Source organism: Saccopteryx bilineata, chromosome 6 (assembly GCF_036850765.1).
Source record: "Saccopteryx bilineata isolate mSacBil1 chromosome 6, mSacBil1_pri_phased_curated, whole genome shotgun sequence".
NCBI lineage: Eukaryota > Metazoa > Chordata > Mammalia > Chiroptera > Emballonuridae > Saccopteryx > Saccopteryx bilineata.
The window spans coordinates 75,229,347-75,251,724 of NC_089495.1; the positions used below are offsets into that span (position 1 = coordinate 75,229,347).

The 22,378-nt window shown below is 39.3% G+C and overlaps 1 protein-coding gene and 1 pseudogene across 3 annotated transcripts in view; one reads left to right on the forward strand and one right to left on the reverse strand.

Moving 5' to 3' along the window:
- The window catches only part of UCHL3 (ubiquitin C-terminal hydrolase L3), a 60,200-nt gene extending 39,155 nt beyond the window's left edge, over positions 1–21,045 (reverse strand). Inside the window, exons 1-2 of one of the 3 annotated variants that reach the window (XM_066236567.1) lie at positions 20,815–21,045; positions 5,492–5,620 (exon numbers count right to left, since the gene is read on the reverse strand). In XM_066236567.1, the coding sequence (XP_066092664.1) occupies positions 5,492–5,566 (75 nt within the window). In that variant the 5' untranslated portion in view covers positions 5,567–5,620; positions 20,815–21,045. Of the gene's footprint in view, positions 1–5,491; positions 5,621–13,235; positions 13,259–13,415; positions 13,517–20,814 lie in introns of those variants that run through there. The other 2 variants (XM_066236568.1, XM_066236569.1) reach the window with 2 other exon arrangements.
- LOC136309317 (COX assembly mitochondrial protein homolog pseudogene) lies at positions 18,016–18,667 on the forward strand (annotated as a pseudogene).
- Positions 21,046–22,378: the final 1,333 nt, after the last annotated feature.

Consider the following 22,378-nt stretch of genomic DNA (forward strand, 5'->3'; position numbering starts at 1 on the left):
CCTCTGATATAAGCAATCAGAGGATTTTCATTTTCTATTTTTTACATTTCTTTATTGTTAAATCATACTTTAACAAAATTCACAGTATATTTATAAACATAATATTCATAAAAGAACATTCACTATTTATAATAACTGATTGTAAAAACAATACAATATGATGATAACTGTCAAATGTGTGAGTTCTACATCTGATTGCCAGAGTTCACATCTTGGCTTTGCCATTATTAGCTGTGCAACTTTGACACATTATTTAATGTCTCTGAGCATCATTTATAACAAGAGGTTAAGGCCCTGGCGATTGGCTCAGTGGCAACACCCCAGATGGGCAGAGGATCACCCCCTAACAGGCTTGCAGGGTGGACCTGGCCTGCTGTGTGGATATCCTGGTTTCAAGTCCCAATCAAGACACACAGGAGAGGCACCCATCTGCTTCTTCATCCCTCTCCCTCTTGTTTCTCGCTTCTCTCTCTCGCCCTCACTTTCTCTTCTCTCCTGCAGCCATGGCTTGATTGAAATGAGTTGGCCACAGGTGCTGAGGATAGATCCATGGCCTCCAGCTCAGGTGCTAAGAAGAGCTCAGTTGTTGAGCAATGGAGCAACGCCCCAGATGGGCAGAGCATCACCCCCTAACAGGCTTGCAGGGTGGACCTGTTCGGGGCGCATGCAGTAGTCTGTCTCTGCCGCCCCTCCTCTCATCAAATAAAAAAATAAGGTTGAAAATAATAAATAAATTAATTTAAAATAAATGAGTGAGAAGCAGCAGGAGGGCTAGAGCAGAAAGATGATTTATTGTGTTGTCTATTGTTCTATAGTTTTCAGATTCCAATAGAGTAGGGAGTCAGCAAAGGACAACCTGCAGCCCAAATCTGGTCACCTGCCTTTTTCAGAAATACAGTTATATTTTTGTACGGTCTATGGCTATTTCCATGCTAAAGGCAAAGGCGAAGTTAAACAGAGGTTGAAAATATTTACTATATGGCTCTTTAGCGATAGTTTTGCTGATCCCTGCAACAAACAAAACAAATGTCACCTATGAAAACCCATAATTCAGAGACTGCTTCTAGAAAACATAGGCTGTAAAATCTCTGACATTTCTCATAACAATATTATTTTTTCCTGATATAGCATCTTGGGCAGAGGAAACAAAAGAAAAAAATGGGACTACATCAAACTAAAAAGTTTTTTCATAGCAAAAGGAACCATCAACAAAACAAAAAGACAACATACTGAATGAGAGGAACATATTCACCAAAGATACTTCCAATAAGGGATCGATATCCAAACTTTATAAAGAATTCATGCAACTCAACACCAAAAATACAAAAAATCCAATTTTAAAAAATAGTCAAAGGACATAGACATTTCTCCAAAGAGGACATACAGATGGCTAATAGACATGAAAATGTCACTAAAGTCGCTAATAGACATGAAAATGTCACTAATCTACAGAAAAATGCAAATTAAAACCACAATAAAATATCACCTCACACCTGTCAGAACAGCTATCATCAATAAATCAACAAACAACAAGTATTGGAGAAGATGTGGAGATATGGGAATTCTTGTGCACTGTTGGTAGAATTGCAGGTTTGTGCAGCCACTATAGAAAACAGAATGGGGAATCTTCAAAAAGATACCCAGCGATCTACTTCTGGCCACATATCTAAAGAAACCAAAAACACTAATTCAAAAGAATATACACGCCCTGGCCGGTTGGCTCAGCGGTAGAGCGTCGGCCCAGCGTGCGGAGGACCCAGGTTCAATTCCCGGCCAGGGCACACAGGAGAAGCGCCCATTTGCTTCTCCACCCCTCCGCCACGCCTTCCTCTCTGTCTCTCTCTTCCCCTCCCACAGCCAAGGCTCCACTGGAGCAAAGATGGCCCGGGCGCTGGGGATGGCTCTGTGGCCTCTGCCTCAGGCACTGGAGTGGCTCTGGTCGCAACATGGCGACGCCCAGGATGGGCAGAGCTTCGCCCCATGGTGGGCGTGCTGGGTGGATCCCGGTCGGGCGCATGCAGGAGTCTGTCTGACTGTCTCTCCCTGTTTCCAGCTTCAGAAAAATGCAAAAAAAAAAAAAAAAATATATATATATATATATACACACCCCTACATTCATTACAGCATTTTTTTACAATAGCCAGTATATGAAAGCAACCCAAGTGCCCATCATGGTGAATGGATAAAAAAGTTGTGGTACACATATACAATGAAATATTACTTAGCCATTAAAAAGAATAAAATACTATCATTCTCAATAGCATAGACAGACCTAGAGAGTATTACGCTAAGTGAAATAAGTCAGCCAGAGAAAGACAAATACCATATGAATTCACTTATATGTGGAATCTAAAAAGCAAAATAAATGAACAAAATAGAAAAGACTCATAGATAGAGAGAACAGACTGATGATTGGCAGAGGGGAGAGGGGTTAGGGGACTGGGTGAGAAAGGTGAAGGGTTTAAGACAGTACAAATTGGGAGCAGTTTGACAGCTGTCAGAGGGTCAGGGAGTAGGTAAGGGGAGGACAGAGACTGAGCAAAATAGGACAAAAAAAATAATTCATGGGCATGTACAACACTATGGTAAGGGAGGGTAGAGGTAAGTCGAGGAGGGTACAGGGGGATAAATGACAATGAATGGAGACATGACTTGGGGTGGGAACACCAAATACAGTGCACAGATGATATGTTATAGAACTGTGCACCTGAAACCTGTATGATTGTGGTAACCAGTGTGACTCCAATGAATTCAATTAAAAATAACCCAAAAATGAATAATAAAGAAGTACAAATTGATAGCTACAAAATAGGCATGGGATGTAAAGTATAGCATAGAGAATATAGTCAGTAATATTGTAATAACTATGTATAGTGCCTGTTGGGTACTTGAAATATTGGGAAACTACTTTGTAAAGTATATGATTGTCTAACTACTATGCTGCATACTGAAACTAATACAAAATAATATTGCATGTAAAAGAAAAAATAAACTGCTAACAATAAATATATCAATGCTTTTAAAAATAATTTTATGAATGTACTTCTAAATCAACTTTTTTTTTTGTATTTTTCTGAGGTGAAAAGCGGTAAGGCAGAGACAGACTCCCGCATGCACCCAACTGGGATCCACCCGGCATGCCCACCAGGGGGCGATGCTCTGCCCATCTGGGGCCTCACTCTGTTGCAACCAGAGCCATTCCAATGCCTGAGGCAGAGGCCAAGGAGCCATCCTCAGCACCTGGGGTCAATGTTGCTCCAATGGAGCCTTGGCTGCAGGAGGGGAAGAGAGAGACAGAGAGAAAGTAGAGGGGGAAAGATGGAGAAGCAAATGGGTGCTTCTCCTATGTGCCCTCGCTGGGAATTGAACCCGGGACTTCCACACGTTGGGCAGTCACTCTACCACTGAGCTAGCTGGCCAGGGCCTAAATCAAATTTTTAAGTAATATTTTCATAATAAATTCCAAACCATTATTTCATTCATATACGTTAAGTTTAATTGATACAAACTGAAAATGTTCAATATAGTAAGATCTTTTTTTTTTTTTTTTTTTAATTATTTTTATTTATTTATTCATTTTTTTAGAGGGGGGGAGAGAGAGAGAGAAAGAGAGAGAGAGAGAGAGAGAAGGGGGGGAGGAGCAGGAAGCTTCAACTTCCATATGTGCCTTGACCAGGCAAGCCCAGGGTTTTGAACCAGCAACCTCAGCATTCCAGGTCAATGCTTTATCCACTGCGCCACCACAGGTCAGGCCAATATAGTAAGATCTTATCCTTATTTTTATATGGTTCTACAGTTCAGTTTCTTCTTGTTGTTTAATATTATTGTTTCTTGGTAACAAAGCAAAATATTTGATAACTTTGCAAGTTTAATACTTAGAAAAAAAAATCCTAAAGAGCAAGTATATGAAAAAGAAAATGTAATTATGGCAGACCAGAGTCCCAAACATTTACTTCACTTTTACAACTACCAAGTTCATCCTATTGTTTCTATGCTTAAAAATAAAAGTCAGAAAGATCTGGACTTATAAGCTGTATATTTGAATGAATTTAAAAGTTCTGGTCCCATAATACATGTATCTACATGATATCATTCTGGAAGAAAAAGCCTGAAATACTTTGACTTGAATTTAAAAAGAAATCTAATAATAGCTTTTAAAATCCTAACACATCCTAATTAAACTGTATTCAATCTTAGTGATTTCCACCCAGATCAAATTTATCCTGAAATAATGTAATTATTACTTACACCTATCTCCTTAAAACAAAGCAACAACTTTTAACAGACATATTTTTTAAATTTACAGATTTTATATACTGAAATTTTACATATATTCTTTATTCATACATTTTCTATGACAGATTTATGGTTATTCTGTTACTTAACATTTCTAAAATATATACATCAAAATGTGAATCAATGTTACATGAAATCACAGTTAAGGCAAACTAAACACATTTTATAAAAGAAAAAAATTACCCAAGTTTAAAAGACAATCTCAGCCTGATTGGGTGGTGGCGCAGTGGATAGAGTGTTGGTCTGGGATGCTGAGGACCCAGTTTGAGACCTCAAGGTTGCTGGCTTGAGCAGGGACTATAGATATGATCCCCCATGGTTGCTGGCTTGAGCCCAAAGGTCACTGGCTTGAGCAAGGGGTCGCGGCTTGGCTGGAGTCCCTCAGTCAGGTCACACATGAGAAAGCAATCAATGAACAACTAAGGTGCTGCAATGAAGAACTGATGCTTCTCGCCCTGGCCGGTTGGCTCAGCGGTAGAGCGTCGGCCTAGCGTGCGGAGGACCCGGGTTTGATTCCCGGCCAGGGCACATAGGAGAAGCGCCCATTTGCTTCTCCACCCCTCCGCCGCGCTTTCCTCTCTGTCTCTCTCTTCCCCTCCCGCAGCCAAGGCTCCATTGGAGCAAAGATGGCCCGGGCGCTGGGGATGGCTCTTTGGCCTCTGCCTCAGGCGCTAGAGTGGCTCTGGTCGCAACATGGTGACGCCCAGGATGGGCAGAGCATCGCCCCCTGGTGGGCAGAGCGTGCCCCTGGTGGGCGTGCCGGGTGGATCCCGGTCGGGCGCATGCGGGAGTCTGTCTGACTGTCTCTCCCTGTTTCCAGCTTCAGAAAAATGAAAAAAAAAAAAAAAAAAAAAAGAACTGATGCTTCTCATCTCTCTTCCTGTCTGTCTGTCCTTCTCTCTGTCTCTCTCTCGCAAAAAAAAAAAAAAAAAAAAAAGCCAGACTATCTAAGGGCTTTACTGTCAATTTATAAATCAAAATCTAAATATCATTAAATTAAAAATAAAAATTACTTTAAAAATCTAAATATCATCTCCTACATAAAACTAGATTTTAAAGGTACCCCCGCTTCCTTGATTTCCTTTTTCTGTGCAAGAGTAGAGTTGTCTGCTCTTAAAGAACAGCATGATTTTTAATAGAATGATAAAAATACACTTTGCATTTACCAAAAACTTCCATCTTCCTTAGCAATTACCTTTTCTGTAATAGGGAAGAGAAGTAACACTGCACACACTGGTCTTGGTACCATGCTCAGGAGTTCAGGATCCATTCCATACACATCAACAAACTGCCAGTTAGGATGCAGACCTAACTGTTTGAGAAACTGGTCAAAGGAGGAAAAAGTAAATAGACAGTATTAAATTGGGAAATAATCAACACGTATGTACTATGTATCTAATACATAAAAGGAAATGCAAGGTACAAATCGTACTGGTATTCATTAAGAATTAAGCAGATTTCCCATAAATATGGTAGGAAGAGATATCAATTTAATTATATCAATTAATAGACATTTAAACTTGACTACATACTAAGCAAAATTATTTTCAAAATCCATTACTTTAGGACTGAACATAAGCCAGGACTTAACCAAGCACAAACATATTAACTTGACTGATATGTTAAACTCATTTCCAGCACTTAATTCTTAATGAGATGCATCTAAGTTCTAATAAATATTTTAGTAGAAGACCAACACAGTTTATCCTACTTACCAAAAATGATGCCTGAAGTTTAAAGATAAATAGGTAGATATCACAAATCATATCGATGAGCAAAGAGTATATAGAACCAAAAAAGTCCAACTGATTTGTGTGAATACCAGAGAAATCTTGATATAAGAAGTAAACTACTGGCTTCTTGACCTCTAATACAGGATAAACCCTACTCAATTCACTGCATCTCTTATATCTGGCAAAACAACTGTAACAAAAGAATAGTGGGGTTTTTTAAATTAAAATTTCATAGGTCCTGACCAGGCGGTGGCACAGTGGATAGAGCGTTGGACTGGGATGCGGAGGACCCAGGTTCGAGACCCAAGGTCGCCAGCTTGAGCATGGGCTCATCTGGTTTGAGCAAAAAAAGCTCACCAGCTTGGACCCAAGGTCGCTGGCTCAAGCAAGGGGTTACTCGGTCTGCTGAAGGCCCACAGTCAAGGCACATATGAGAAAGCAATCAATGAACAACTAAGGCGTTGCAATGCGCAACGAAAAACTAATAATTGATGCTTCTCTTCTCTCTGTTCCTGTCTGTCTGTCCCTGTCTATCCCTCTCTCTGATTCTCTGTCTCTGTAAAAATAAATAAATAAATTGTCAAAAAAAAAAGATTTCATAGGAACAGAAAATGTCAAGCACTAATCTATTACAGAAAGAAATTAAGAATGATTTCAACTTCACAACAAATTCTTAACAAATGTCTGTAATGAATGAAGTTGATAACTTTTAAAAGTGCACCATCACAAGATAAGTTTCAGATGATACAAAAAAGAAGAAGAAAAATTCATATTAAACATTCATCAGCCCTGGATGGCTCAGTGGGCAGAGCATCATCCCAGCATATGGATGTCCTGGGTTTGATTCCCAGTCAGGGTACACAAGAGAAGCGACCATCTGCTTCCCTTCCCCTCCCTCTTTCCCTCATATATATGTGACACACAGACACGGAAAACAGTATGATGACAGTTGTACTGGGAAAGGGGATTGGAGGGAGGTGGAAAAGGGCAAAAGGGAGATAAATAGGGACGAAAAAGACCTGATTTTGGATGGGGGCACATGATGCAGTATGCGGGGATGTTTTGTTGAGTTGTACACTTGAAACCTGTATGGCTTTATTAACCAATGTCACCCCAATAAATCCAATTTAAAAAATCTTAGTCTATGCCCTTCTCAATATTCAATTCTATTTAGAAACCAAAAAGGATTAAAATTGACTGCAACATCAAGGGGAAGGAACTGTGTCTTATTCATCTTTTTAATCACATTGCCTAGCCACAGACACTCAAGTTATATGATTACATCTCTATTTTAATAGATACGGTAATCTAAGTTATCTGCATGTCTAGATACGTCCATTAAGCCACATTATTTATAATGAATATTTTATATATATTTGTTTTCATTTGTGGCCACATTAAGGAGGTTAAAAAAAATACACTTGGCTACTAATCTAAAACCAAGCATTCATTTAATCAACTCCAAATAGTACCTGGACAGGACTGACAGCCCTGACCCTGATAAGAGGATTTCAATTTATATGTTAATTTTACATACCCTCAAAAGCCATATTGTTATAAAGTTATAAAACAAGATGGTAGCTATAGTAACTTTACATCTGGGCTATAAAGTAAAAGCAACAGTTAGATATTTTAGTTTAAAAACAGTCAAGACATAATTGGTAATTTATGTTAATTTACCAATTATATTAAGTAAGCAGTAAACTTATTCCATGTCAGCCAAGTACCAAGCTCCACAGGCAGCAATTGTAGTAAGACTGATTAGTATCACACTGAAGACATGATTAATGATTAAATAAAAGATTAAAATAAAAACAAAAATAAATAAATTTTAACTGGAGTCATAACTTTTCCTTAAGCTGTTACTCATATCACCAATCAAACAAGATTGATAAAAGTTCAATTAAATTAATATCTACTAAGTACTGTATATTGGTTGCTCCTCTGACCCAAGATTGTTATGGGTAAGACTCAAACAGAAAGCCATCAAATACTAAAAAGAATAAAAGCAACTATTAATAGTAACTAACTCTGGGAAGTAGAGAAAGAGTGGGGAAGATAGGTCTTCAACTTTTACCTCTTACTTTCTTTAAATGATAAAAGTGTTCTACTTTTATCATTAAAAAAAAACCAACAAGTGGGTTTGATGATAACATATGCAAATAGAGAAAAACTAGAAGGAGATTCTCTAAAATAATAGCAGTTTACTTTGGGTGATGTGAATTCAACTTTCTATTTTCCAGTATTCTAAAAAAAGTGTTATTTTGCAATAGTTACATGCAATTTCTAAGTTACAAATCTATAGAACTGATACACATGTATATTTTATTTAAATTCACACAACTGGAAGAAAACCCAAAAAAATCTCTCTAGACTACTCACAAAGAAAAGTATCTTATATATGTGTTTGCAAAGTATACCTACACAATTAGCATACTGTTTGCATCAAGCAGAACAATGTCACTTATAAGCTCTTAATACCAGTCTTCTGGCTTTTCCAAATCCTGGGTAATAGAATAACAAAATATTCCAAATAATTGGCTCACTAATTTTTTTTCTTTTTTTCTGTGACAGAGACAGAAAGACAGAGAGAGGGACAGACAGACAGGAAGGGAGAGAGATGAGAAGCATCAATCCTTTGTTATAGCCCCTTTAGTTGTTCATTGATTGCTTTCTTTTTTTTTCTTTTTTTCTTTTTTTTCAGAGGAGAAACCAAGAAGATCATGGAAGATGGGTTTTCTTTTTCTTTTTTTTTTTTGTATTTTTCTGAAACTGGAAACCGCGATAGACAGACAGACTCCCGCATGCGCCTGACCGGGATCCACCTGGCACGCCCACCAGGGGGCGACGCTCTGCCCACCAGAGGGCAATGCTCTGCCCCTCCGGGGCGTCGCTCTGTTGAGACCAGAGCCACTCTAGCATCTGGGGCAGAGGCCAAGGAGCCATCCCCAGCGCCCGGGCCATCTTTGCTCCAATGGAGCCTCGCTGTGGGAGGGGAAGAGAGAGACAGAGAGGAAGGAGAGGGGGAGGGGTGGAGAAGCAGATGGGCGCTTCTCCTGTGTGCCCTGGCCGGGAATTGAACCTGGGACTTCTGCACGCCAGGCTGACACTCTACCACTGAGCCAACCGGCCAGGGCTGATTGCTCTCTAATATGTGCCTTGACTGTGAGGTTACAGCAGAGAGAATGACCCCTTGCTCAAGCCAGCGACCTTGGGCTCAAGCTAGGTGAGCCCATAAACCCGCCCTCAAGCCGGCAACCTCTGGGTTTTAAACCTGGGTCCTCTGTGTCCCAGCCCAGCACTCTATCCATTGCAGCACTGCCTAGTCAGGGTGACTCACTAAATTTTCACAATGCCGCTAACATTTTTGCCAACCAAAAAAAATATATAAGGTCTACCGGAAAGTTCTGTCCGTTTCCATCACATTTCGACACGTAAGCACATGTTTATTTGGTGCATGTGTGCCTCTCTATTTTTATCACTTAATGTATACATACTGACGTAGCAAATTAACTAAAACAAAGTTGATTCATGTTAGTCTTATGTGTGAAGCGATAGTGTACCCATAGCTACTGATAAAGTTCATTTATGCCACTGTATTGTATACGAATTTCAACAAGGAAGAAATGCTACAGAAGCATGTAGAAATTTATTGAAAGTGTTTGGTGAAGGTACAGTTTCTGATAGGACATGCAGAAGATGGTTCGAAAAATTCGAAACAGGTGATTTCGACCTTTATGATAAGCCACGTTCTGGGCATCCATCTTTGATCGATGACCATGTTGGAGCAAGATCCTTTTCTGACATCAGAGATCGCAGAAAGGCTTAATTCAGCTCGGCAAACCATTTTGGACCATATTCGGAAGATAGGATTGGTGTGGAAATATAAATATAAGTAGTTGCCTGACCAGTAGAGGCACAGTGGATAGAGCACTGAGGTCCCAGGCTCAAAACCCCGAGGTCACCAGCTTGAGCATGGGTTCATTGACATGATCCCATGGTTGTTAGCTTGAGCCCAAAAATCACCGGCTTGAGCAAAGTGTCACTGGCTCCACTGGAGTACACCCTCCCCCCCCAGTCAAGGCATGTATAAGAAGCAATCAATGAACAAATAAAGTGATACAACTATGAGATGCTCCTCATCTTTCTCCCTTCCTGTCTCCATCTCTCTCTCTCACTAAAAATAAAATAGTAAATTAGAATATGTACCCCTAAAAGATACTTGGTCAACTCACATTTTTTATTCAGTGGTCCATCAGATAAAGAATATTTTTAATTACTTGTAATGATTTTTAAGAGTATGATATATCAGAAACCATTCAAGGAATTTTAATGTACTTCACCTTTACTGCAACTGGTAAGGTAGGTAACATAAACCCTTTCCAGTAAGAAAACAGTCTGAGAGGTTACCTGATTTTTCAAGGTCCACATGCAAAACTCTAGATACTCTGTTACCTATTTACTTTTCAAGCCTCATCTCTCACTACTTGAAGTATCTTTTTGTACCTAATTCTCTAATGTTAGCTACAATGATCTCTCAAGTTCTCAAAGGGCCTATAACCCTCTCTCCCTCCAGATTTTTCAATACAAACTGGAGTTCTCTATCTAAAACAGTTAGTCTCTGCCCCTGATTTATCATTAGTTGTTCCTCATTCTTTAGGTGACAAATAACAAAAAAATCTAATTTCATTTTTTAAAATAAAGAAATTAATGCCTGACCAGGTGGTGGCGCAGTGGATAGAGCATCAACTGGGACTCAGAGGACCCAGGTTTGAAACCCGAGGTCGCCAGCTTGAGCGCAGACTCATCTGGTTTGAGCATGGCTCACCAGCTTGAGCCAAGGTCACTGGCTTGAGCAAGGGGTCACTCTGTCTTCTGCAGTCCCCAGTCAAGGTACATATAAGAAAGCAATCAATGAACAACTAAAGTGCCACAACAAAGAATTGATGCTTCTCATCTCATCTCTCTACCTTCCTGTCCATCTGTCCCTCTTTCTCTCTCTGTCCTAGTCTCTCTCTCTCTCTCTCTCTCTCTCTCTCTCACACACACACACACACACACACAAATTAAATTAAATTGAATTAAATTCACTCTCCTTTCAAATCTGTTCCAAAGCCACTTTCTCTGGTCTTTAGAGATCCAAGGTTCTGGACAGCAAGATATCCCCCTTGTTACTAATTTATTAATGATTTGGGTTATGCCAAAAATTATAATTATTTAATAGTTACTTGATATTACTATTATTAAATGTACACTATGAGTAATTACTAGATGTAAAACTAGGAGAATAATGAATAATTAAATGAGAAAATGATGGTTCTTAAATCTGGGAGCTAGCAAAGTGAATTTTAATGGAAAAGTTAAAAAAAAAACCCTAAACAAACAAAAATGAAATTATTTAAGTAGAAAATGGAAAAATACTGGAAACATTTCATGTGGAAATTAAGAAAAAAAGTAGTGTATTTCTCTGCAGGCTCAATATAAACTGACTACACAACTGTCAACAAAGAGATGCAATGCTAGTCTGCTATAAAAAGAAGCATTATTTTAATTTTGTATCCTGCTACTTTACTGAATTCATTTATCATAGCACTTTCCACAGAACTAGAATAAATAATTCTAAAATTTACATGGAATCACAAAACACCTCAGATAGACATAGCAGTCCTGAGAACAAAGAACAAAGTTAGAGGTATCACGCTACCTGGTATCAAACTATACTACAGTACTACAGTAATCAAAAGAGAATGGTACTGGCATAAAAACAGACATATAGACCAATAGAGCAGAGTAGAGAAAACAGAAATAATCCACACTTATATGGCCAACTAATCTATGATGAAGGAAAGAATATACAATGGGATAAAGACATCCCTTCAAAAAAGGTGTTGAGCCTGACCAGGAAGTGACGCAGTGGATAGAGCATTGGACTGGGATGCGGAAGACCTATGTTCAAGACCTTGAGGTCGCCAGCTTGAGCACGGGCTCATCTGGCTTGAGCAAAGCTCACCAGCTTGGACCCAAGGTCACTGGCTTGAGCAAGGGGTTACTCGGTCTGCTGTAGCCCCACAGTCAAGGCACATATGAGAAAGCAATCAATGAACAACTAAGGTGTCCCAACGAAAAACTAATGATTGATGCTTCTCATCTCCGTTCCTGTCTGTCTGTCCCTCTCTCTGTCTCTGTAAAAAAAAAAAAAAAAAAAAAAAAGTTAATAAGCAACAAGTGTTGGCAAGCATGTATACAGAAAAGGCAACCATCATGTGCTGTGGGTAGGACTATAAATTGGACCAGCCACTATGGGAAACAGTATGGAGATTCCTTAAAAACTTAAAAATAGAACTACCTTAAGAGCCAACTATTCTATTTCTGGGTATTTATTGAAGAAATCCAAAACACTGATTCAAAAAGATATGCACCCATGTTCACTGCAGTGTTATTTACAACAGTCAACATATAAAAGCAACCTAAGTGCCCATCAATAAACAATTAGATAAATATGTGGTACATATATACAATTAAATATTACTTGCCATAAAAAAGAATGAAATCTTATGATTTGTGACAATATGGATGGATCTAGAGCCGTGATGGCGAACCTTTTTGTGGAGACCACCCACTTTTGCAGTGCTGGTCGGCCTGGTCCCTCCCGCCCACTGGTGAGTGGTCCAGCTTTCACGGTGGGCCAATCACAGTGCCATTCCACTACTGCACACCAGGAGAGCTGGAGCGCCCACTGGAGGCAGGAGGGACCAGGTTGACCAGCACTGCAAAAGTGGGCAGTTTTTGTAAAAAGGTTTGCCATCCTGGATCTAGAGGATATTATACTAAATGGAGTAAGTCAGAAAAAGACAAATACTATATGATTTTATGTACATGTAGAATTTAAAGAAAAATTAAGCAAAACAAAACAGACACAGACTGATAGATACAGAGAACAAACTGATGGTTGCCAGATAGGGGTGGTGTTGGGGGACTGAGTGAGAAAGGTAAAGGGATTAAGAAGTACAAATTGGTAGTTACAAAAAACAAAATAGTCATGAAATGTAAAGGACAGCATAAGGAACATAGTCAACAATACTGTAATAACTATGTATGGTGCAGGCGGGTACTAGACTTCATAGGGGGAGCCCTTTGTAAATTACATAAATGTCTAACCACTAGGCAATACACCTGAAACCATTATAAAATAATACTGAATATCACCTGTTGGGTCGGTTGGCAATGGGGGAAGGTCACATGTGGAACCAGGTCCAGGGACTTTGGCTGGAACCACCCACATCCATGCCCGCCAAAAGAAATGGACCAGGAGTACTTTGAAAAAAGAACAACTGTCTGTAAGCCAATGAAATTTTGCCACGTCACATCAACCCGCCACCACCTTACCGAAGCCGCCCGGGATGCGCTCTGAATAAAGCTTTTGCTAGTCCACACTTGGTGGCTACGCCCTTCTTTCTTCCTCAGGGGGAAAATACCTTACATCAACTATAATTGAAAAAAATTTAAAAGAGAAGTATTATTCAGAATAATGCAGTAACCCACTGTATTCAACACAGATTATTCAGAGTGGATTATCAGAATGGATAAAACAGCTCTGGGAGGCCTATTTTATGAAGGACAATGACAAAAAGAAGCAAGCGCAAAGGAAGGTGACCAAGAATGTTAAGGCTTGGAAGACATCACAACTGGAGAGCTGAGGCAACTTCAGAAAAGACATATTATTATGATCCTATCAGCAGATATTTTTAGTAATATCATGGGAGAACAATTAGATTTATGCTGTATGGTTTCAAAGGAACGACTGATGGGCTACTGAGGAAGTTACAGAAAAACAGATTTTGTTTCAAAAAAGATAAATATAAATGTAATTCTTCTAACTATTATATAATGTACTATTATAAAGAATTAAATCACCTTATGAGATACAATACTGCTCATTAAAATACTAAAGTAAAAGATTCACAAACACATTAAAGATATTTTCCAGAATGATTTTTTGGAATAGGAGGGCAGCTATATCTATCATGTTTATTCACTCTTCCATTCACTATTTGTTGAGAGCACCCTATAGGCCAGGCACCATTCTTAGCACTTCAAATGTGTTCTTTGCTCTGATAGAATTTACATTCTAGTATTAGTATACACAGAATAAACAAGTAAAGACATAAATAATTTTACAAGGCAGTAAAATATTTCGAAGAAAATAAAACAAGAAACAATGTCATTGCAGATTCGGGCGGTGGAAAGAACTTTAGCTGCAGAATCAAGAAAAGACTGAGGAGGAGACTTTATGTTAAGCCACAAATGACAAGAAAGAACCAGCCACAAAGCAACCCAGATCAGAATGATTCAAGCAAAAAGTAGCAAGTGCAAAGATTCTGAAGCAGGAAGGGGTTTGGCTTTCAAAGACTGAACTCAACATGAGTGGAAGAGAAGTGGGCAGTACCTCCTCATCAGCTTACAGTAAGACATCTGAATTGTATTCTGAAGACAAGCAGGAGACCATTTGAGCTTTGAATGTTTTAAGCAGAGAGACAAAAGGAGTGATTTGTATTTTTATAAAACCACATATAAGAATAGATTTTACAGGGTGAAGGGAGAAGCAGAAAAACTAGTTAGGAGGTTACCACAGGTATCTAAACTAGGAGGATGGTGGTTTGAGTTGTAGTAGCAGAAATGGAGAATAGAATTCTAAAGAAAAGTCCACAAGATTTGCAGATCAATAGGCTATGAGAGGTTAGGGAAAGAAGAATATTTTAAAATGCTAACATTCACAGAGTGCATGTTTGTTCTAGAAATTGCTGTATGTGCATACTTTACATGCAGTAAGTTAGGTAATCCTTACAACAATTTTACAAGATCAGGAGAGATTAGAAGAAACTAAGAAACTCAAGTACAAAGAGGTTAGGTAACTGCCCATAGTCTCAGAGCAGAGATAAAAGCCAAGAAATCAAATCAAAACAGTGTAGCCTCTCCAAATCAGCATAGTTGTGAAGAAGATTCAATGAAAATGACTTGGGCATTGGATAAATGGCAGTGCCCTTGGGAGAATGAGAAAGAAGTATGTTGGAGGACAGGTGAGAGACTGTAAATCCAGTGTTCTTTCTCTCGTGTTAAGTTTGAGGTATCTATAAAACATCCAAATGGAAATATCAAAGAGATAGCTGAATAAACAGATTTCCTAATTTGGTGGAGAAGTTGGGTTTAGAGAAACATGGGATCAACTATGTGACAACTGAGAGCATTAATGCCACGCAACAGAAACATTGGTAGGGAGAGAATGCACATGAAAGAGATTAGCAGTCTAGGACAAAGTTCTGAGGAACTCCTCAGAAGTTGGGAAGGAGATAATCTAGCAAAGGCGAATCTAGCAGGCAGTCAAAGAAAAAGGAGGAAAATCAGAATTATCACACAAGTCAAGAAAAGATGATGTTTCAAAAAGGACAGAGTGGACTACTCTACCAAATGTTGCTGAGAGGTCAAGAAATATGGTAACACAAAGTGACCAACGGATCTGGCAAAGTAATGGTTAGTAAATTTGACAAAAGTAGTTACTATGAAATGTTGAGGAGAGAAGCTAGCTAGACATGAATACAGAGAGAAAAATGGAGACAAGAAAGTAGCAACAGCTCCTATGGACAATTCTTTGTGAAATTTTTACAAAGAAGAAAAACAGATACGAGATAATAGCCAGAGGAGGACAGGGTAACAGGCTTTTTTCCTAAGATAAACTCTACTAACTACAGAACTTTTGTATGTTTATGGCAACAATGCAGCAGATGAGCTCTAATTCTTTTTCCAACTCTAAGCTTCTAAGCTAAAAACAACAGTTATGTTAAATTTATTTTAAATCTTATACATTATGCTAGAAAATATTTTGACTCTTTAATAAAATCACCATTAAAAATATTTCTAGGGAATTTCCATATCAAAATGATTGGTTCTAAAATACAACAACATTTTAAATACACATAATGTGGCCGTCCTGTACTCAGATCACAAAACATAATCAGGATGAAAATCTAGTGCGCTCATAAAAAGAAATGCAATGAATGCCCATATCACAGACTGTACCTTTTTTAAAAGTTATAATTCTTATGTTTATCTGTAACTTTCCATCAGTTACAAGCTGCTATGACCCCTTTAAATGTATATGCAAATAAGAGGTTAAATTTTTTAATAAATTTTCTATTACTTAACTGATTTCATTTGAACAAATCATTGCTTACCATACCTATTGAAACACAAACACATTGTGACTGTCTAACAGTTAATAATGATCTATTAATCATTCTTATACAAAGTAGGCATCATTAGAGCAAAAACAGTATTTACTCAAACTAAAAGTACAATAACAACACATGCAACTACCAAATGGTAACACTGTGAAATCAAGATAAGTAAAGGGCCTACTATTCCATTAATTTGAGAAAATAGGGAGTGGGGATGGATACTGTTGTTCAGATTTATTCATGGCTTAATTCTGTTAATTCACCATATTTAAGTCAGTTAATTAAATTTCTATTCATTTTCTATCCTGGTTTCTACCACTAATACAAGGAGAATAAAGAAACAACAAAAATTGTTAAAAACTAATCACTTCCAGATACTTGCACATTCTCTAAGTACATCCCTTCTTTTATGTTATTCTAAAACAAACTGAACCACAACAAAGCATTCCAGAAATATAACATTTCTTCTTTGTTTATGTCACCTCAGAGTGGCCTCTTATCACCATCTAACCTGTGATGTTTTCCCTGATGGTCTCCATCTCAGTATTGTGTTAATTTTTTTCCATAGTATCTATAACAATTGTTAATTATTTGCTTATTTTTCTGTCTCTCCCCATTGGATTGAAAAGCAGAAAATTATGACTGTTTTAACCACCAAAGTATAACCACCTCCTGTTCAGATACCTGGTATTTAAAAAGATGCCCCCAAACTACTATTTAATTAATGTCAATAAGTAAATGTTTTTTATAGTTTATCAAGATTAGCTAGGAACAAGGTCCAAAAGTAGCTGAATCACAGTAGTATAAGCCTAGTATCTTATTAAAAGAAATAGTATCATCTAAAAATAGTTTTATTCCTTAGTCTGTTAATATAGTTAATTACATTGATTGACTTGAATGGTGAACAGCTTTACAATACCATGATAAACTGTTTTCATTATGATATATTATCCTTTAATATACTGCTGCATTCTCTTTGTTCATATTTTGTTGAGGATTTTTAGTTTTCAGTTTTTGTTATTATGGTTTGTCTGGTAATGCTGGCCACAAAGTGAGTGGTAAAGTGTCCCCCATCTTCTATGTTTACATGGAACTGATACTATTTCTTCCTTAAATAATCTCAAGATATGCAAGAAAGTCATTTGAGAAAATTCAACACTGATACATGATAAAAACCCTCAGCAAACTAGGAACTAAAGGGGACTTTCTTAGCCTGATAAAAAGCATCAACCAAAACCTTACAGCTAACATCTTTAATGATGAGAGACCAAATGTTTCCCAACACATACACAAAACAAGGCAAAGATGTTCTAGCTATTAAATGTTGTATTGAAGGTCCTAACGAGTGCAGTGAGAAATAAAAGGCATATAGCCAGACTTGTGGTGGCACAGTGGATAAAGCAGTGCCCTGGTAATGCTTAGGTCACCAGTTTGAAACCCCAGGCTTGCCTGGTCAAGGCACATACAAGAAGCAACTACTACAAGTTGATGCTTCTTTACATCTCCACCTCCTACCTTTCTCTCTCTTCTAAAATCAATAAATAAAATCTTTTAAAAAAATAAGAAGGAAGGAAATAAAAGGCATACAGATTGAAAAGGGAGAAATAAATTGTCTATATAAAATAGACAGAGAATAGAATTGTCTATATAGAAAATTTCAAAGCAAAACTTAAAAAAACCCAACTAGAATAAGTGAAATTGGCAAGGCAGCAGTATACAAAGTCAACATATAAAAGCCAGTACCTCACCCTGGCCAGGTAGCTCTGTTGGTTAGTGTTGTCCCAATGTGCAAAGGTTGCAGGTTCGATCCCCCGTCAGGGCACTTAAAAGGAGCATACTGACGTTTCTGTTTCGTTCTCTCTCCCTTCCTCTCTCTCTCAAACCAATTAAGGTAAAACGAGTATCTCTAGCTCTGTTGTCAAGATGGCACTCAACCTGATAGAGCAGCATCTCAGACATGTAGAAAAAGATGTTTTGATCCCTAAAATAATAAGAAAAGACCTGAGAAAGATGTTCTGAACAATTTTTAGACTCTTCCAAATGTGCAAGGAATCTGGAATCCTTATGGTAGTAAAATGCTGGAAAGAAAATTCTGCATTGAAAGAATGTCTAAAATTATGTATAGAATATGCCCTTCATACACACTCTTAGATTTTTGAGGATATTTTTATGTTACAAAATTCTTCCACATCTATTCAAAAAGAAAAAAAAAAAAGAACATCTAATGGCTTATACAATGATCCCACCTTTTATGAAAAATGCAAAATGTAATACTTGAAAAAAAGAGAATTCAGAAAAACTGGAATTCCTACCGAGAAAAGGCTACAGAAGCTTCCAAAAAAGCATGTAGGAAAATATTCAATACTCAGTAACTCTATTAATGGAAATCACAATTACCTAAAATAATGGACTCAAGAAATGTGTCTGCTTTATCCTTAGTTATGTACATATTAATTTTATCTGAAATAAAGTTTTTTTAATTTAAAAAACAGTATTTCAATATATAGCAATGGACAATCAGAATTAAAGCTTTAAAACAGTATATTTCACAATAGTACCAAAAATCACTGAATACTTAGGTATTAATCTAACAAAATATGTGTGAAATTTACATGCTGAAACTACAAAACTAATTGGTCTGAAGGTGATGGGTTACTGATAAGCTGAAACTACAAAACACTGTTGAAACAAACAAAATAAATAATGAGATGTACCATCTTCATGGATTGCAAATCTCAGTATTGTTAAGATGCTAATTTTCTCCAAAAGGTACTATAGATTTAGGCACATATTACCATCAAAATTACAATAGGACTTTTTGTAGAAATTGTCAAACTGATTCTAAAACATATTGAAAAGCAAAGTAACTAAAATAACCTAAACATTTTTAAAAACTAGGATAGCATAAAACAACAGTAATCAAACAGTGTGGTACTTTTAAAGGAACAGACACATAAATCAATAGAACTGAACACTTTCCAAATAAATGGTAAAATGAACTTTCACAAAAGGTGTAAAAATAGTTTTGGAATAAACCTAAGAGAAATATGCTTCTTTCCAATGACATTAAATCAGAAGTTGCAAATACAAACTTCTTCTGCCTGAAGATTATTCTCACTTTACAAGTTCAAAATTTGTTAGGAAAAAAATTAACAGCAAATGTCCAAGGGGGTAAAACAAAAGGAAATTAACATCAATAGAAAAAATCACCATAAGAATAATATATAGCCCTGGTCATTTGGCTCAGCGGCAGAGAGTCACCAGGCATGTGGAAGCCCCGGTTCAATTACGGGACAAGGCACACAGGAAAAGTGACCATCAGCTTCTCCACCCCTCCATCCATCTCCCTCTCTTCTCCTCCCGCAGCCATGGCTCCAATGGTTCAAGCAAAGTTTGCCCCCAGCACGGAGGATGGCTCCATGGCTTTGCCCAGGTGCTAAAATAGTTTGGTTACCAAGCAATAGAGCAGCGGCCCCAGAAGGGCAGAGCATTGCCTGGTAGTGGGCTTGCCGGGTGGCTCCCCGTCCCAGCGCATGTGGGAGTCTGTCTCTCTGCCTCCCCAACTCTCAGTTAAATAATAATAATGATGATAATAATATACAAAAAATATGCTGGGTTTTAAGCTTTTTCTAAATTACTAAAGAGAGTTGGGGGAATAATAGTCCTTTCAAAAGCGTATAATAAATCCGAATAAGAAAAAGTGTTTGCTGGCAACATCCAAATATTTCTACTTTCCTTATATAAGGAATTTTCTAGAAGCTTTTAAAACCAAAAGCCAGTTAAGTCCGTGACAAATCATTATTCCTTGGTGATGAGAAGTAAGATTATGGGAGTCAAGTTTATCATATAATAAACTAAAAAGGCAGTAAAAAGTAAATTAGCTGCTGAGAATGTAAGGTAAAATACACCTGAGCAAATCAGAAGTTTGTAACTGACAACATTCACTGTTCTTTTAATCGAGTGACTGCCCCACATTGTAAAGGTTGTATGTGGCAAACAATAGTATTGTAACTATTATATTGAGCTGTCTATGGTATAAAAGCCATTTAATTCCAGTTTTAAGAAACTGGAAGAAAAAGGGGGCGTGGCAGGGCAAAGAAGTGACTTCATGGGGCAAGAGAAGATTGGAAGGTGATTTCATAGTGCAGGCGGTGGATGAAATTACAAGGACTGGGTGGGCGAGTTTACAAAGCTTGGAGTCAGGTAGTGGCAGCAAATTAGTCACCCAGAAAATACGGGGTGGGAAAATTATGGAATCAGCACACGAGCAGTAAGCAAAACGGAGAGAGAATGGGGACTAGGAGTGCAGGGTGAACACTCCTCACACCCGAGACCCAGGAAACGTGAGGACGGGGGAAATGGGACCAGAGAAGGAGCTGGGACAGCTGGGAACATCTCCAGGAGCCAGGTGGAAGGCAGACGGCCGCAAAACGGGCACGCCCGAGACAGGGACCCTCGCGGAATTAAATCCCGGACTCCCAGAGAGGAGAGCGTGGAGGTGCAGACGGCCAGAGACCGCTCCGGGGTCCCGAGCGACAAGACACCTCACTCACCTGGTTGGTGACCTGGAAACGAAACAGAGAACACGGTTTAGAGAAAGACTGCCCGGGCTAGCTGCGGCAACCCGGCCCCCTTAGCCCCGCCTGCGTCCGAGGCCGAAGTCAGAGCCGCGCTCACCTCGGGATTGGCCTCCAGCGGCAGCCAGCGCTGACGCTCCATGGCAGCTCCGCCCGGGCACCCTCCAGCTCTGACAGCCGACCGGGTCGCAGTCGCAGTCACAGCCGCGGCCGCTTCCGCCCCCGCGCGCCTTGACCTGGGACGGCCCAACCCGCCGCCCTCCGGGGGAGTACGGAAGAACGAAGAAGAGGAGGACAACTCTGGCCCCCTTCTCGCTCCCCGAAAAGCCACATATCAAGTCTTGCATTTTAAGTGAAGATACAATCATAAAGGAAAATAATAAGGGCCACCTGCCTACTGCGAAAGGAAAAGGATCTGATTCTACATCCCGCTCCCCTCATGGTTGGACTCTTCCTATCAGAGCCAAGCGCTCTCGTGCTACGCATGCGCCATGCGCCCGTCTAGGACCGCGTGCTCGCGGGTTCCTTACCCATTCCTGCAGCATTAGCCGGAGGCGCTAGGGGGCGCACCACTGAGTCCTAGTCTAAAAAGTAGCCCCCCACCTGGAAGCCCCAAAGCTGTAGGACGCTTAGGAATTATGCCACAGAAGCTCCTGTGTCAAGGTGCAGAAGTAATGTGTTGATCTTGACTGCGATTACAAAACTGGGTGGCGTGTTTGACAGAAAATGTCAAGTCCCTATTACGAATCAGACCCCGTACTAAGTGTGGTTACACAAAGCTGAGCTCATGGTAGAGAACAAGAGGACAAAAGAATAAGTAATAACAATCAAGTGTGATAGATACAGAAGGGGTAGTGGTAGCACGAAGTGTGGTAGATAGAACTACAGAGAAGTGCAGCTAAAGGAAAAAGGGAGTATCTGAAAGGCTTCCTATCCACTCCAGTTGGACACCTGGAGTGAACCTTGTTTTTGTTGTTGTTGTTTTTTTATAATAATTTTTTTTCTAATTTTATAAAGGACCACGGTTTATGCAATCCTGGGTTGAGGACTTACTTTCTTCTCCCTTCTTTTTTTTTGTGTGTGTGTCTGTGTGTGTGTGTGTGTGTGTGTGTGTGTATTTTTCTGAAGCTGGAAACGGGGAGAGACAGTCAGACTCCTGCATGCGCCCGACCGGGATCCACCCGGCACGTTCACCAGGGGCGATGCTCTGCCCACCAGGGGGCGATGCTCTGCCCCTCCGGGGCGTCTCTCTGCCGTGACCAGAGCCACTCCAGCGCCTGAGGCAGAGGCCAAGGAGCCATCCCCAGCGCCCAGGTCATCTTTGCTCCAATGGAGCCTTGGCTGTGGGAGGGAAAGAGAGAGACAGAGAGGAAGGAGGGTGGGGGTGGGGGGTGGAAAAGCAAATGGGCGCTTCTCCTATGTGCCCTGGCCGGGAATCGAACCCGGGTCCCCCGCACGCCAGGCCCACGCTCTACCGCTGAGCCAACCAGCCAGGGCCAGTGAACCCTGTTTAAAGAGGTGCTCTGAAAAAGGAAAAGGA